The following is an 18,629-nucleotide window of genomic DNA, read 5'->3' as shown; positions in this document are numbered from 1 at the left end:
GGAAATGCACAGGACTATGGTGGTGGCACAGGGGTGATTTGGTGATGGGAAACCCGCGGGGACTACAATCGAGATGGAAAAAAAAAATGTGCAAAATGGTGTAAAAATAAACTTTGTAATAAAAATAAATAAATAAAGCAACTAAGAAATTAAAAAAAAAAAAGTAGATGGAAAACCCTACTAAGAGGCCTTCCAAGAAATATTTTCTTTCCCAAAAAGTAATAGCACTTAAGACCTTTGTTTTTTCCCAGCCATGTTTAAAAAACATTAAAATCAGTTTAACTTTTGAAGTTCAACTCTTATCACTAATACAAAGAAGGGGCATTAAATGTGCTACTTAAGCACAAAATAAAAAGTCAGAATCCACTAAACAGAAATGTCAAGACTAAGATTAGTAAGAGAAGAACAGAAACATCAAATGCACGGAATGTGAAAGTTACCTGGAAACATGCAGAAACAGCAAAAATAGGAAGCAAAGTATAATATAATCCTACATTACTTAAGAGCTGGAGAATAATCCAATAAATACATTGAGGCAATAAGTGATTTCTCACACTTATTTCTAACCTGTTTAGCAGATCAGTATGCAAGTTATTATAAAGTTACTGAAGTAAAATATCTCCAGGTAAAATATGATGGAAATTAAAAGGAAGTAAATATTTGTGGAGGGAAGAGAAAAATAAAGAACTGATATATCACAGGAGTAACAAAAAGACATTACAAATTATCTCCGAGAATTTTTAATTTCATTTTCATTCAATTAATTTGCCATAAGTTAAAGTTGAAAATTTGCGAACACATAGTTTTCTAGTTGGTGGAGACAAGACCTGGGCCTAAGTTAGCCTGTCTACAAAATATCTTTTATTTCCACTAATATACTCCCTAAATGAGCCTCAACTTGAAAGGTCTCACTGTTAGAACTAATACTAAAGCATATCATCACAGTTCAAAGAATGCAATAACTTATCTGTAGATTGAAATGGAATGGAGTTAACATCCCCATCTGTAAGCTATGTCCTATTCTTATTATTAGAATAGTAGTATTAGTATTATTCTTAGAATACTTACTTATAGTAACAAATGTCACTCCCCACACGAATCCACCATGGTCTGGCATTTAATGCTTCCTGAACTGAATACATGAGTGGTTGCATACCTTTGATAGAGAAAGACAGGGGAAAAAAGGAAAGAAAATTCTTCTCAGAAGTTTTGAGTTGTGTTAATCTTCCCACTACAGAATGCACCAAATATTTAGGAAAGTTAAAAGAAAATATATTTCAGTCTTTTAGTATATATATTAAAAAACTGGATTTTTTTTAATTTCCAAAGCCAATCAATAACATCCTTTCATTTCCAGTTTAACTAAAATGTAATTACAACCTTTGAATGAAAAGTCAGTAATTCTTTTTTCTATTACCTTCTCCATATTAGATGAATCAAAAATAACAGGTTATCTATAGTCCCTTATATATATATATAACAAATGAGTCAAAAAACGTACTTAAAAAGTTAATAAAGTTAATCTCTTAATATACCTACTTTGTAAACTTTATAATAGGGATGTACCTATAGGTAGAAACACTATATATAGGTTTTGTACTATCCAGTTTCAGGTATTCATTAAGAGTCTTAGAATATACCCTCTAAGATAAGGTGAAATGATTGTGTATTTTATTAGATAATTTTGGTATTATGCTTTCACATGATTATTTTTTTAAAATCTTATCCAATTCACAAAATAATATACTTGGTTTCCAATTGAAATTCATGTTAATTTTAGAAAGACTGACAACTTTTATTGGATGCAGTTTAATATTCCTTAGAAAATTACATATAATCATTTTCTTAATTTTCCTGTTCCAGAACCATTTTGTTACACTTATTGGATATTTTTACTCATCTTTATTGTCTCTTGGCTTGTCCAGGTATGTAACCATATCATTTGTAATTTAAAATACTTTATATTTTCTTTTTTTATTTGTATCAGCTATTTTACTTGATTTGATTTGGAGAAATAAACAATCTCAACATTATTCTGAATATAGTGGTATGAACAAACAACTGTGATTACCAGCTGCAGGAAGCCAGCCTCCAGCAGTGTCAGCAAGAGCTGGGCTGCTCCAGCTTTCACTTGCCAGGTGAGGAAGCCTGCTGCTCCAGCCACCAGTCATCAGCCAGGAGAAACCTGCCTTCGGCTGGCCTCCAACCACCAGTGGCATGAGCTTGCCCCACTGTCTCTGGCCTCTGGATACCATGCACAGGAGCCCAGTCTCTAGCTGCCAGCTTCGTGAACAAGATCCAGGCTGCTACTGGCCCCAGATGCCAGCTGCAAGAACCTAGCCACCAGCCACCAGCTTCATGAACTCGAGCCAGACTTCTTTGAACCTCACGCTACAGCTGCAGAAGCCTGGCCTCCAACTGAGAGAACCCTGCCACATCGGGATCCAGCCACCAGCTGTGGGAGCCTAGAAGCCAACAGGGGAGCCAACAACAGAGCTTGGGTCCCCCTGGTTGTGGCTCTCAGAATAGTAAGCAGGGGGCGTCGGTCTGACAAACGGTCCTATGAATAGCAGTGCAACTGGTTATCCTTTAGATAGCAGATACCTCAACAGGTTAGACACCAATGTGTTTCACACTACAATGGGCAGAGGTGCATGGAGAGAAGAACCTAGGAGTGGTGGTCTGGGGAAGAGGGCAAGGTTGCTGGGCCACTGGTGCAGCCAGGGACTTGTGGAAGAGGAAGCAGAGGCACAAATCCTTCAGGAAAGGGAGCACCTTGTGAAGCACCTGGAATAACAGATCGGGCATTCTGACTGCACTCTCCCTTCCCACTTCCTGGGAGGGTACCTACTTTGTCAGGTATAATGAGAGCACAGCTGAGTCTCATCTCAAACCTCAGAAAGGAGGGAGCTAAGGGGTCCCTCAAACCAGTGCCAGTCCTACGTTAACTTGGCTCAATTGTACTCTTTAATAGAGAGTGGTATGTTAATCTACTATCAGTAATGTATTTCTGCCTTCTTGTATCGCTGAAACATAAAGATTGGGTATATTTTCATTGTGAATTGTGATTTTATAAATTCCCTTTTTTGTCTCATTTACTATTTTAGCTTTAAAATTATTTGATTTCAGAATTTTATTGTTTCTATTTTCCCAGTATGTCTTTGCCATTTTTCTACTTTTAGGTAATTTAAAATTTATTATATTCTGTCATCTGAACATCTGGGGGCATGTATCCGACGTGCTATATTTATTTTTTGATAGCAAGGGTATGTGAAGAGATTCAAGTGACTGCCATTATCCTTCAGCCAAGAATCTGATCTGCCCAATTTTGGTAAAAAATAAGAGGACCACTTATCACAGTGAGTCAGGGAACATGGTGAGTCCAAAATTGTATTTTGCTTGGTTCCACACATGCTTAATTTATGTAAAAGGTAGCTGAGAATTTTCTTTGCCTGGGATACATGGGGACAAAAGGGCATAGCAAAGGCAGCACCAGTGAGGGAGCTTTCAGCTAAAGTTCCATGGTTCTAAGAATGCAAGACTGCCATCTGGTGGCGATTTGAGCAACCCCTTTCAATAACAGTGATGTACTGCAAAAGATATAGCACTATTAGTGACATAAAGTATCAAATACAAATTCACAAATAAGACAACTCATTTGTAAGAAAACTAAGTGTTTAATAAAATCACCTTTAAAAATAAAACCAAGAAAATGGCAACTTGAGAAACATTCGCTCTGTCTCTGAGGGGAGCACTGTCAAAGAACAAGAACGTAAGTGTTGTTCATATTCAATATTCCCCAATTTCCATGTCCCAATTTTTTTTAAAAATTACAAAAAATAAGTTACTTTCCTAACTTAACATATTTTATCTGATTTTAACCATGTACAGTAACTAAATATATCCTTCCAGTTGAAGTTTCCGCTGAAAATATATTCTTTCATTATCAGTACATTCCTGACGCAAATTCAAAATGAAGCTAATGACAATAATATTCACTACATAGCCAGTTACAATTTCTTAAATGTTGACATATATTTACTAAAATACTGGCCTCTTCTCAGAGACTGGGTTCTTGCTCCAGCATACACAGGTTGCCTAATTAAGTACTAACCATTATATGAAAATAAAAAGAAAACTCAAAACAGACTTGTCAGAATCTGGAAGGAATCTTGACTAACCTAAGACTTGAGACAGGACTGAAAAAACTCCAATTCAGAATCTGCTTCTTGGTCTATTTAATACATACATTCCTTGGAATCCTGCAGCTATATACTTTGAACTCCTTTGTAGAACAACTGATAACCAGTTTAAAAAAAAAAAAAAAGCACAAAAGTAGAAAACATAAAAAAGTGATAAAAAGAATTTTAAATAAAATAATATATTAAAAGGCAAAGATTTGGACAACAAAATGCAACCTCTATTTCCCAAAAAAAACAATAAGCAGGGGGAGTGGGAGAGGATGGCAGGCAGAAAGGACCCCTCACTGATTTCCCTTCTGAATCACTGTTCCCCTCAGGAATACTAAGGAAAAGTGCCTGGAAGGGAGAACTGGGAAAGTGAGAATCAGTGTCCCAGCAAGGAGAAAAGAGTGTAGTTCACGTGAGTGCACAGCATGATCCACAGGTTGAACAAGCAAAAACCAGGTGATCAGAGATTTGCCTTCAGCAGTGAGGAGAGCCACATGGTTGTCTCCAGCAAAGTCTCTGGTCTCCTAGGAGTGTCTGTGACAGCCTAAGGGAATCCAGGAAGTCATTTACCCCCCCCAGTTTGCACTCACCAGGAGGCTAAGAGAAGGCACAGCATACATGGTCTGCTTGATGGCTTGTTCAGGGCCATCATGAATATACTGTCTGTAGTCTTTTCTTCTTTGAACTTCTAGACAATGCCTTTCTCAGAACGTGAGGTCATGACCACTACTTTTCCTCAAGTTCCACTCACAATCTCTGCTTGCGGTCACAAACTGCTAGCACAGGCACCTTGTGGCTCTATTTTTGGCATTATTGGAGAGAATGCAGCACAGCCAGCCTTAGCATGTACAGACTTTTCTATAGGAGTCTTCTAGTCAACAGACTTATCAGAGACTGGGAGGCACATCCCACCACTTCCCCTCCCACCTACACATGACCTCTGACTATGGTCACAGAGTCTGCAAGCAAAGGTGGCTCACCTGAGGGTATGTGAAAAGGCAGTCACACTTCCCTCACAGACATTTCAGCAGCAGTTTTCTGGACATCAGGTTTCAGAAAGACTGGGCACATACCCATCTTGCCCTCCTTCAGGAACCCTGCACCCCTGTCCAGAGTGTTTAGTCAAAGACTATACACAAGGAAAGGAGCCTGTGGGAAAAGAGCCTGTGAGAAAACAGCTTCCTGGCTGCTGATAGCGAGGGCAGAGTGTAAGGAGTAGTGCCTTCCCCACTGCAATGTGCTCTCAAGGAGTTTCCAAATTGCTACTGCTGGAAGTACAGAATTCCAGGGGAGACCCAAGACAGCAAAGTGGGCATACAAAAAGAGGCCCAAAAGGATCTCTTCAGAACCCAACCACAAAAATATGAAAGAGATCTTTCTATCAACTAGACAGTTCAAAACTGCCATGATAGGGCCTCACTGGTAGCCTAGCTGTTAAGTCTCAGTGCTATCGCTTCTATGGCCTAAGTTCAACCCCAGCCAAGGAGCTAATCCACACATGTCTTGCCCACTGCTCCCCTCAGCAGTATATTTCAGTAAAGCTGCCTGTTCTGCTCCTCACTCTGTCTCTGGTGAATCCTCTCACCTCCTGCACCACTAGTCTATATCCCAGCAGTTCTTCTACACACACACACAAAAAGAAAATTGCTGTGATGGAAAAGTGAAAAATGCAATAAACACTGGAAGCAGAAATGACTTAAGAAATATAGTGAATAGAAAATTTAAATAAGAAAATAAAGGAGTTGCAGGATGCAGCTCAATAAAGGAGCTTTCTATAGCAGTCTACAGAAAGCTATGAAAGCAGCCTAGACCAAATTAGTGAAACTGAAGATCACAATGCAAAAAGGACTTAGTTGTAAGAAGAGAAACACAAAGAAAAAAAAATGAAGAAGCTTGATGAGAATTATCTGACTTCACTGGAAAAGGCAAGGCAAGGCAAGGATGTTCCAGAGGGTAAAGAGAAAAAGTCATGAGTACTTATTTAAAGAAATAACAGGAGAATGTCCCAAATCTGAGGAAGAAATACATAAATTCATAAAGCAAAAAGATCACCCGGTTCTCTAAATGGAATGGGAGCTATACCAAGATACGTTGTCATGAAACTACAAATAATTCAAACAAAGACAGAATACTGAAGGTGGCTAGGGGGCAAAAGTAGATAATATATAAGAGAAAATCCATGGCAATAACACTAGATTCCATGGAGGAAAACCGACAGGCATGGAGAGAACAAAATGATGTATTCAAACACTCAATGTGAAAAACTGCCAGCCAAGAATACTATCTGCTGCAAAAACTTTCCTCAGAAATAAGGGGAAAATAAAGGTCTTTTCAGACAAACAGAAACTGTGGCATTTACCAACACAGGATCTCCTCTACAAGAGTTATTGGAAGGAGTTCTCCCACCTAAATCAAAGAGAAGAGAGTTCACCAAAAAATAAACAAGTACAGAAAACTGAAATCAAAATGGCAACAATAAATTCTCCTATAGCAATAATCACCTCAAATATAAACTGACTGAATTCACCAATCAAAAGTCCTAGTGTGGCCACTTGAATCAAAAAACAAAAAAAAAACAACTTTTGTGAGTCTCCAAGGAAATGCAGGGGCAGCCATATGTACATACAATAAAATAGACTTCCAGATAACAAGAGACTGAGATGTCTCTATATAAAGATTAAGGAGTTGATAGATAGGGAAGACATAACGCTTACCAATATTTATGCACCAAACAAAGGCTGAGCAAAATACATAACAGCAACCACTATTAAAGCTGAAACCAGATATTAGCAGCCAAACAATAATCATCAAGGATTTCAATCCCCACTCTCATCAGTGGACAGATCAACCAGTGGGAAAGTCTAGTCTAACATTCAAGTCTTTTATCCCTTTTTGAGTTGATTTTCCTGTATGGTGTGGCACAGTGTTTGATTTTTTTTTTTTTTTCATACAGCAGTACAATTCCCATTTACTTTTAAAGAGGCATTCCTTGTTCCAGTGCAGGTTCTCCAATCCTATGTCATAGATTAGCTATCAATATATGTGAAGGCTTATTTCTGGGCACTCAGTTATATCTCGTTGGCCTGTATGTCTGCTTTTGTTCCAGTACCATGCTGTTTAACTACTATAGTTTTATAAAATAGCTTGAAGTCCCCCTCTTTAATCAGGAAAGCTCTAGCTATTTGGGGTCTGTTGTGGTTTGATATGAATTTTAGTAATTGTTGTTCCATTTCTTTTACATTTTTATTGGGGTTGCACTGAATCTGTATATTGCCTTGGATAAGATGGCCATTTTGGTTTTCTGATCCATAAGCAGGGAATATCTTTCCATTTCTTTGTGTCTTCTATTTAACAATGTTTTATAGTTTTCCTTGCATAGGTCCTTCACCGCCTTAGTTGGATTTCCAGTTATTTAATTTTTCTGGTGAGAATGTAAATGGATGGGTTTCTTGATTTTTTCTTCTTGTTTCTCATTGTCTGTATATAGTAAGGCAACTGACTTTTGTGTGTTGACTTTGTATCCTGCCACTTTGCTGATATGGTTTACTGTTTTAATCAGTTTTTCCATGGAGCCTTTAGGATTTTCTATGTTTATTATCAGATCAACTGCAATTAATTTTCTTCTTACCACAATCTGTTTGCCAAATTCTCTGCAAGGTGAGTTAGAAAATGTGATAAACATACAAGACAACCCAAAGGTCAATGTAGATGATAGAGGGACATTTTTAAAATACAGTCAACATCTGTCTCACTACTTTCAGTTCTAGTTACAGACTTTTATTCATTTTAAGCTGCAAATGGCATTAAAGGAAGAGATTTTATTTATCACATGAAGGTACAGGATTTTTAAATGGCAGAGAAGCATTGCTCTAAAAATACATGCTCTTAATTTAAAATTTTAAATACTTAATAAAGTTTAAACCAGTGAAAATACTATTTCATAAAACAGAGTTAGTAAAAATGCTATCTACATGTAGCACTACAATTGGGAAACTGAATTGACAACCACTTCAGGGATAAACATGCCTTTAATTATTACTCTAAGGGGTACCCAAAATACAAACACAATTACAATTTTATGTTATTATTATACTTACATGTTAAGTAGGCAAATCACAAGACTATTGCTTTTGTATTATTTTTAATGGGCTTCAATTAAGGAAATTTTTAAAGTTATATGAAAGTTTAAGGTCAAAAAGCACATGTTTCTAAGAAATTTGGCATTTAATAACTAGTAATTAAACCCTGAAAATCTCAGAAATAAAGAATGTAAGGTTTCATCAAGAATATTTGTATCATTATAGATCCTGCATTATAAATCTATCATTATAGATCCTGCAGGCATCCAAAGTTCAGTAAACTTGAACTCCATGCACATATTTGATAATTTATAAAAAAGGAATCAATTTCTAAAAAGCACAAGCTACCACAACTAACTCAAGATGAAACAGAAAATCTGAATTTTTGTAGAACTATTAAGAAATTGCATATCTAATTAAAAGACTTCCAAAAATAAATCCCTGAGCCCAAAAGTTTTCACTGCAGAATTCCAGCAAATATTTGAGAACACAATTCTTATAGCTCTTACAAAAAGCAAGAGTACTTTCTAAGTCCTTGTATAAGTCAGAAACAGTATAAAAGAAGGAAAACTATAGTTCATTAGCCCTCCTAAATATAAATGCAAAGATTCCTAACAAAATACTAGTAATTATATACAATGACCAAGTGGGCTTCCATGAATAAAAATTACTAACTCAATATTTAAAAATCAATCACTATAATACATCATATTAATAGACTGGAGAAGAAAAATCACTAGGTCAGACCAACTTATACTTAAAAGCACATGACAAAATTCATTATTTGTTCATGAACAAAAATTCTCAGCAAACTAGTTACTGAAGGAAAGTTTCTCAACTAAATTAAAAAATATACAGAAAACCACAGCTAATATCATATTGAATGAGCTATAAAAGAGAACCACAGGGTTTTGTGGGGATAGATGTGGTCTGTATCCTGAGTGTGGTGACAGATTAAAAAAAATCTATTATATATATATATTATATATATTATATATACATACAGATACATATATACCTACTCAGTATAAATAAGCATTTAAAATGTAATAATTGCGGGACTTCCCTGGTGGCGTAGTGGGTTAAAGCACAGCACTAAGAAGCTAAAGCCACTTCCGCATGAGTTTGATCCCCATCCCGAGGTGATCCAAGTGGCGCAGCAGACCTCTCCTGACCCGCCTGCTGCTCCTCTCCGCAATGTACTTCATTCATCAGTTAGCCTGTTCTGCTCCCCACTCTGTCTGTGGTGAATCCTCTCACCGTCCCTGCACCTCTGGCCTATACCCCAGTTCTGTATGCATAAATAAATCTTTTTTTAAAAAATGTAATGACCACGGTTGAGATATATATAGATATAGATATAGATATAGATATAGATATAGATATAGATATAAATTACTCCATATGGTACCAGCATGAAAATCTGCACTACAGCTATGTAAGATGTAACCAGTGAAAGAAACTTAAGTGTATGGGATGTTTTGGCAATTTCATAATATTTTAACTTTATATTAATCTATTCAGAATAAAAAATTTTAAATGAATACTTCATGTAATTCACTTCTGGATGAGCTGATTCTAAGTGTGATTTTAAGCAGGCATAGTTAATCATTAGTTGTATTAAATTTGAATGAAATCAACCACAGTCATTACATTTTAAAGGCTTATTTATACTGAGTAACTCTTTTCACCAACAAAACAAAGTTTAGTTTCTTTCAAATCTTGCATAATTAATAACTGAATTCTGAGCACTAGAAAACAAAAAAACACGTTAATATATTTACTTAAAAAAAAAAGCCCTTTTCTACAAGTAAGGTTCCTTCATGCCTTTTCAATTGGAAAAAAAAAAAAGGTGTCTTACCATAATTAAATTGACTGTTGGATTTTTCACAGTTAATGATGTTAAACCTATAAGCAACACCTGGCCGCATTCCACTGACTTCAAAGTAAAACCATTGATGATAATGATTACTATTTATATCCGAGTTCAAAATAAGATCATACTCATTTCTGAAAACAGAAACAAAAAATTCTGATGAAAGTTAGGAAACTATCTGTGGATATACATAATGAGAAAAATTCAAAATGACTTACTTTCTAATCTGAATTACTTTGCGCAGATTCCCAGATTCAAACTTGGAGTTAAACTTCAAAATTTCTCCTTCTTCAGGAATAGTGTAACTAAATTATTTAAAGTAGGTATAATAAAATTCATTGCATTAAAATAGGTGAACAAAAGGAAAAAAATACAAATAAACCTATACAACAGATTAAAAATACATTACTACTGCACCTTATTCTTATTTAACCAAAGAATATAATCAGCACAAGCAAATTTAACAATTTTGCCTAATATTTATAGACAAAAAATACATAATTACAAAAAAAGATCTAGATGTGTTCCTATATTTATAGTAAATGTTAATGATAAAAGCAAACATTTTTCTTTGTGAATAAACATCACTTCCAAAATAATGATAATCATTCAGAAAAAGACACATTTTTAAAAATGTATGTGACCTGTAGAGAAGTAATAATTTTTGATAAACTATGCAGTTTTCAAGTGACAATGCTATTTTAAACTGAGAAGTAATGTTATTTATTAACTTATTTAATTAGTATCAGAAAAAGGTGTTATCCTCGCTTTTTTTCATAAAATTAGTAAATCTTTACTGAGCACTTACTAGGTACTGAAACTGTTATAGTTATGCCTGTCTGTTTCCCTGATTAGCTATAAATTCTAGCTCTTCCAGAGCTTATATTATAATAAAGAAATGCTAAGATTCCATGAAGATCAACGATTTTGTCCACTCATCTCAGTTAGATATAGCAGTGACTGGTGTACCACACTCAGGGTTCTTGAGCTTACATTTTTAGCGCACCTACCTGGTCTATATGACACAGAAATATAAATACTAAGGAATATTATTTCAAGTCCAGTCACTAAGTTTGTTATAACTCTTACCTTTATGTCTTTATAAAATTTTTTTTAAGTATTTTTAAACTTTTAAAATAAGATCAGGGAAATGTGAAATTTCCCAAAACCATTATAATGTTGAATGGGTGGTATTGAGAACTAGTGCATTTCTCATTTGAAGAGGCAAATGACGAAATGAAAATCAAATCACAAGTGAAAATCAAAGAACACAAGTGGTTTCAAAGGCCAGGCAAGTAACTTAAAGGACTAAAGCAAATTGTAAGCACTAAAAGAGAAGTGGAAATAATGGGTACTATGGAAACTTCTAAAATGGATGGTAAAGAATCATCACTGGATATTAGGGACTGTCCTAAGGAAATTAAGGTGCAATATTACGAGACAAATTATAGCATTTCATATTAAATGCCTACTTTTTCAAGTGGAAGCCATTTCATTTATTTTTAAACATAACATCAGTGTGTACCTTTATCTTAAATACCTTAGAAGGTTGATTAAGAAACTAAATTTTTGGTATATTCCATTTACATAATAATTTTTACTTATTCATTTACTATTATAATACCTATTGTATCTGCCCAAAAAATGAAACAGGGTGAGGGTAAACTAGGTAGAAGTTTACTATATGATTTTAATCTTTTAAAAATAACACTAAAACTTTACAATAAAAATGAAAACAGGTAAAGGGGAGAAATGAGACTTACTTTGGGTTATCTAAGTCATAAACCACACGATCTATAATATCACTCTGATGTATTAGCCTCTCAATATCTTGGGCAATTTTTGTCCTGAAATCAGAAAAGTTTCACCAAATTCATTACTTTTTGCCAATGCACAACTTTCTCCAAAATAAGTTTGGATGAAAAAAACTATACAATACTAAAAATTAAAACAATCATTCCTCAGTTATGTCTTTTATATATATATATATATATATATATATAATCAATAACATAGCAAGAAATATAAAAATCACTATCAGACTGAGTCCTGAATGTCTACTGTGCCTTTCTACATAAAAAATGGTACAGATCCATTAGGTATATAATTTTGTATACATAACTGCATAAGTAGAAGCACTGAAGATTTAAAAAGCTAGAGATTAAATGAGACTTTTAAAACCCATCTTAACAGGAATTCAGCTAAAATGCAGTTGGCAGCTGGCTTGCACATTCTGCAGAATCCTCTCTACTGTGACTGTAGAGAAAACTGAAGAGGGAAACACTTGTTTTAGGGAGCAAAGAGTGGTCCCTGAGCCTCCAGGATTCTCTAGGACTGATCTCCCCCTGAAATAATCCAACAAAATGGACAACAACTCTTTAGAAAATTCTTTAAAATCCCTGTCTGGTGTCCTGAAAGACTGAGTCAGCCCATTCCAGAACATTTCCTGTCAGTATTTAAGCCTAAGAAGACAACAATCACTGCAGCAAAAGCAACAGATGTGGATCTCAAAGCCAGGTGCCTGGCACTCCAAGAATACCACAATGGCCTTATTGAGAAGGTGTCAGGCTGATGTTAATACATAATTGCTTCTCAAAGTTTTGTTTATTATTTAAAAGTAAGCCTATCATGCAGACTGATTTAAATTTCAAGTTTGTTTCAGTTAAAAATTCCTAATGAGGGTTAGAACTCTGTAGGTTTACTGATTTTCTGAGAAAGCAGATCTGTACATTTGTCAGATTTATTAAATAAGGTTGATCTGTATTACAAATGTGCAAAAAATTAACAGTTAAAAAAGTTCACGTTAGGACTTTCCCTGGTGGCCCAACGGGTTAAAGCACCACATTATGAAACTCTACGAAGCCAGAGCAGCACTGAGTTCAATCTCCAGCCAGGGAGCTGACCCACATGCCACAGCAGACCTCTCTGACCCACCCGCTGCTACCCTCAGCAGTGTACTTCATCAGTCTGCCTGTTCTGCTCCTCACTCTGTCTCTGGTGAATCTTCTCACCCACCACACCTCTGGTGCACCCCAGTTCTGTAAGTATAAATAAATAAATCTTAAAAAAAAAAAGTTCATGTTAAAGGAAAATGGTATTAAAAGGTAGATAATATTATAGCTCAATTCTACAGCAAAGTTCTGAAATATAAAACAGGATTAAAAAAAAAAGGAGACACCTACTTCAGGGATGGCAGGTGATAGAAAAGAAATGACACAAGTAGACAGGACTGTGAAAAACTGGGGAACCCAGGTTGTATCTAAAAATAAACTGGTAACAAGAAGTAAATAGAGATTGAGGTTGTCGTACCAATTTTTCAAGAAACATCAGAAGCTTAAAATTCCACACAGTTCTGTGTGGAATTCCCCAAATTAAAAAAGTTAGGGATTAGTTCGAAGAAAACACCCTAGCCTTGAAAAACCCAGATGTGCAAGATCAGAAAGCACAAAGCCCTCCAGTGGGACACTTTGAGCTATACTAAGATTACCTCTGCTCCCACCTCCTGGTCCCCAGGCCCACACATTCTTTCTGTCAGGAAAACAGAAATATGCCTAAGTTTCCTGGAAATTTAGTATATATACCACATGCTGAAAGATGGCAACCTGTCCTTGCAGAGTATCTCTTCTGAGTATTCCTGAGAGTATTTCCCAAAGGTCACCCTAGCCACTTGAGGCCAGCTGCCTCAGAAGGTACAGTTCCTGAGACAAACAGCAGATACCAAGTCACAGGGTCACTCCCACACACCTTTCTTAGTAAACTAAGTCCCCTGTTGTGAAACTGTTATGTGTGAATTCCTTACTTGTGGATCAAGCAGTCAAATGGTAGCATTAAATATGTACTACATTCACAAGTAAAAAATGATGAGCTATATAAGTTACTACAGATAAAAACATACAATTTTGTTGCCTCGATCAAATATAGTGTGTCTTCATTTATTATTATATAGTATCTATAGAACAAGAGCATGCACGTGATTTTAGGAAGTGGTAAGTCATTACCAAACCTTAGCCATGACCATTAAAAATAGTACAGCTATGCCAAAAATAGGTATCTATATGCCAACTATATTCACAAGTTAGCAACAGCTAACACTACTCTAAAATATCTAATATTACTTGGCAGGATTTAATAACTTTAGTTACTATTTTTATATTATATACTTCTAATTTCACAACAAAATAATATTACGCGCATTATCCCACTTAATTATTCCATTTATAACCTTTTTTTTTAAAGATTTATTTGTGCATACAAAACTGGGGTACAGGCCAGAGGCTCAGGGGCGGCAAAAGGCTTCACCAGAAACAGAGTGGGGAACAGAACAGGCAGATCAACGAAGTACACTGCCGAGGGGAGCAGCAGGTGGGTCAGGAGAGGTCTGCCACACCATGTGGTCACCTCTGGGGCAGGCAGGAATCGAACTCATGCGGAAGCAACTTTAGATTCTCAGTGCTGTGCTTTAACCTGCTGCGCCACCAGGGAGGGCCTATAACCTATTTTTAAATCACATATCTATTTCAAGTTCAAATGATAAATTACTAAATTAAATATTACTAATTAAATATTACTAAATAGTATTGAATCCACATTCATGTTTGAAATTCAATTTAAATAAAACATTTATATTGCCTGATTGCTTCATTTGAATAAGTTATGAATTTAGAAAATAAAGTAAGCCCACAAAGACAATTTCAAAATAATACAAAATTTTAAATCAAGACAAAAAAATGTAGAAACTTCAATTCAGAATAATTTTCTTTCAAAATACCCAAAGTAATTTTTTAAATATGCCTATATTTAATAGTCTTGCTAAGAAAAGGGAAGAAATTTAAAACTCACCTTTGTACACCATAAGGTCTTTCTAAAATAGGTTCCTTGAATGGAGGAGGAATGTGACCAAAATAATCAGGATAAGCAACCTCTGAATATTCTGGAACAGACTTCGTGTTTTTCACAATCTCAATATAGAGGTCAGAGTCATGGAGCGTTGGTCCATCAGTTACTTCAACTGATGCTTGTTCTACTGATGAAGTAGACTCATTATCTTCATCTTCTTCAGTTTCAACTGCAGTGCAGCAAAGCTTCCCTAGTTGTACTGTTCTTCCCTCAAACAAAGTATTTCCACAGGTAGCCATGTGTGGACATGCTTTAGTGCATGTAAGGACACTGAGAGGCAGACTATAGTCCTTCTTCTTTGCTGCAGTACAGTTTAGAACTGTTTGGGAAGGAATAGTCTGCAATGTAATTCGGTCCAAAGCCTTTACAATATCATTGTTTAAGCCACAGGCTGATGAAATAGTTCTATTTGGATCACCTAACTGTTGTTGTAATGTTCTGTCATTATTTTTAACATCTTCTTTTGTCACATCCATAAAGGTAGGCTTTGTATCATCTTCATCTCCTTTAGGAGACACATTCACCTTCACTCCTTTTCTTAAATTGCCTGAATTCCCAGATGCTTCCTCTCCTGCAGTAGGAACAATGATGGGACCCCGTACTTTTCCCTCAAATACAAAAGGCTTTGGTTCTTTGGAGATTAAATCACAGTCCTTTGAGGGAAAAAAATTCAATATTTTACCTTTAAATACTGAATGTTTTAAGAAAACTAAGGTCACATTAACTTTATATGCTGCCCTAGAAGCCTAACACTCAAAAGATTAAAGATGGCTAAGACATGGCATATCTTAATTTTACTAATAAAAGGCAAAACAACAAAATTCATTATACTTATTTTACTTTTATACTGTAAATGCTCATATATCATCAAAAAATGGGAAATTTAGAAATGTAGAAAGACATGAAAATCATCCCAAATTCTACTGGGGAATACTCAATTAAATCATTACTCACTAATTCAACAAATACTTCAGTGTCTGTTTTGTGGCATTTTTCCTGGCACTAAGACCCATCAACTCAAAACTCTTCCCTTTCACAGCCTACATTCTTATTAGAGAAAAAAGAGGAGAGGACTGTCAATACAATAAGTAATACATATATGTATATAACGTTAGAAAGGTAAAGTATAGCAAAAAAAAGGATGGAGGGGGAGACTTGAGGGGTAACACAGATTGGGAGTGTCAGGTGGAGGAGAGCTAGGTTATACTTCTAAAAGCTGCTGATTAGGGAAGCCTCACTGAGAGGATAAGATATACACAACAACAGAAGATTGCCAGTACACAAAGTGGAAGAATGCTGAGCGTGTTCAAAGAACAGCAGGAGACTGGGATGGCCAGAACAGAACTGAGCAAGATAAAATCCAAGAGCAAGGGAAACAAAGGCAAAAATAAACAAATGAAATTACATCAAAGTGAAAACCTACCTTGAAAGAAACCACCTAACAAAAAGGCAACTTACAAATACAGAGAACACAGTACATCATACTTCTGACAAGGGGTTAAGTTTCAAAATATATAAAGAATTCAACAACAGAAAACTGAACAATCCAATTCAAAAATGGGCAGAAAACCTAAACAGACACTTCTCTAGAGAAGAAATACAAATGGTCTAAGTTACATGTTAAAAAATGTTCACTTATTATAAGATCAATGCAAATCAAAGTCACAATAAAATATTGCTCCCCCACCAAGGAGCATAACCTATTTCAAAAAACTGGAAACAAATATTAGTGAGGATGTGAATAAAAGGAACAACCACCCACTGCTGGTGGGAATGTAATTTGATGAAGGATCTATGGAAAATGACAGAGATTCTGCAAAGAATAAAAACAGAAATTCCATTTGATCTGGCAATATCAATGCTAGGTATTTACTCCAAAGAATATGAAAACACTAATACAAAAATATTTATATACACCTAAATTCATAAGAGCATTATTTACCATAGCCAAGACACCCATCTAAATACCCAAAAACAGATGACTGAATAAATAAATTGGTGAGCATAAACTCTATGGACCATTACTCAACTATGTAAAAACAATGAAATAATGCCTTAGAACTAAATAGACGGATCTTGAGGTGATAATGCTTAGTGAAGTAAGTCAGAAAGTGAGAAACAGTTACTAGATAATTTCACTAATTTATAGAATATAAATACCAAAGAAAAGGCAAAGCATAGTATACTAATCCTTAGACTGTTGAAAATACACTGGCTAACAAAGGGAATGTGTGGGTAGGAAGGAAGAGATAAAGGGATACAGGAATAGGACATTGTTACGGAGTTTGGTGGAGAATGAAGCATGTGTACATATGTAAAAGCGCACTCTCAAAATTAAATGGTTACATAAACAACTGACATATTCATAAAATTTGAGAAACGCTAAATGAATATATAAAGTATGAACCACAGGCATGAAAAATTTAATTTTTTCTCAAAAAATTAAAAGAGCTACTCCCACTCAATTTATAGAGGAAGTAATTTGCAGTTCAGAATACTGAGTTATCCAATAATTCATTAAAAATAATAAAATGGGTCCCAGCCCTGCTACAACCCTGGAGATAAACTGAGACAATTCAGCTAGGGAGAGGAAACCAAATCGTGGGAAAAGGCTAAAGCTCAAAACCAGAGACCGAGGATACTCCCCAGACCTGTTGCTGACCTCTGCACCAGCAGTCCCGACAAAGCCCTGGATATAAACTGAGACAACACAGCTAAGTGAGTGGATCCCAAGCTGCTGCAGGGGGGCGGGACTCAACTACAGGCCCAACCCTAGGATAACGCAGTAATTTTCACAATCTTGCATGGGCACACTCAACATAGAGAGGCCCTAGGAAGTGCCTCAAATGGGGAGACTTGCTTAGGGGTCTACCTGCTTACCACATCTACCCACAAAAACTGTGGTAAAACCCTGGAGTTAAAGAGACAGTTGGGCTCTGTGAAAGGACCTCGGGGAGGGGGGAGGCACTGCTCAGGGATGGACTATTTGGACTAAAAAAAAAGAGCCCTGAAAGCTCAAAGGGAGAACTGGCAGCCTGCTCAGCTGGGAGGATTTCAGCCCTCTGGCACTCCCCTGCACTCCTGTGGGGAGGGGGAGATCCCACCTCCACAACAGAGGCCCGAAGACTTGCGAGCCAGAAAAGCTCACAGTGTAAACAAAGCCAGCCACAAACTCAGCCAAAGGCCCAGCTCCAGGGAGACCTACAACACTTCTAATTCATCATAACCACCACGGGCACACCAAGCACAGAGGGAACCTGGGACATCCGAAGGCTACAAAGATCAACAGACACCTTCCAAAAACACGGCCTCAACATGTTACTAGAAGACGCTGAACAACACAAGAGTCCTCTGACTGTAACCAGCTGAGATAACAGACTCAATTACACACAGTGGGGGCTGGGAAAAACAACACAACTCAGAATACCCTCCACAACTGAAGTGTCTAGAAGTCTCTCAGCTATTCCAGAAAGAATATCCAAAAAAAAAAAAATGCCAGCCAATAATAGCAACACCGTATCTCAGCAAATAGAAAGTATTAGAAAATACACAACAGGGAAAAGAAGACAAACAAATATTCAAGCAAGT

General features: G+C 36.1%; 1 protein-coding gene across 2 annotated transcripts in view; it reads right to left on the bottom strand.

The window, feature by feature from the left end:
* Positions 1 to 18,629, bottom strand: part of AGTPBP1 (ATP/GTP binding protein 1) — a 107,567-nt gene that overhangs the window by 27,998 nt on the left and 60,940 nt on the right. For both annotated transcript variants that reach the window (XM_004677521.2, XM_012721525.1), the window contains exons 14-18: positions 14,985 to 15,694; positions 11,909 to 11,992; positions 10,364 to 10,450; positions 10,131 to 10,279; positions 1,069 to 1,156 (exon numbers count right to left, since the gene is read on the bottom strand). In XM_004677521.2, the coding sequence (XP_004677578.1) occupies positions 1,069 to 1,156; positions 10,131 to 10,279; positions 10,364 to 10,450; positions 11,909 to 11,992; positions 14,985 to 15,694 (1,118 nt within the window). The remainder of the gene's footprint in view (positions 1 to 1,068; positions 1,157 to 10,130; positions 10,280 to 10,363; positions 10,451 to 11,908; positions 11,993 to 14,984; positions 15,695 to 18,629) is intronic.

Source organism: Condylura cristata, unplaced genomic scaffold (assembly GCF_000260355.1).
Source record: "Condylura cristata isolate star-nosed mole 26May11 unplaced genomic scaffold, ConCri1.0 scaffold00006, whole genome shotgun sequence".
In the NCBI taxonomy this organism is placed as follows: domain Eukaryota; kingdom Metazoa; phylum Chordata; class Mammalia; order Eulipotyphla; family Talpidae; genus Condylura; species Condylura cristata.
The sequence above is the reverse complement of the archived record's forward strand: the minus strand, read 5'-3'. Positions and strand labels throughout refer to the sequence as shown.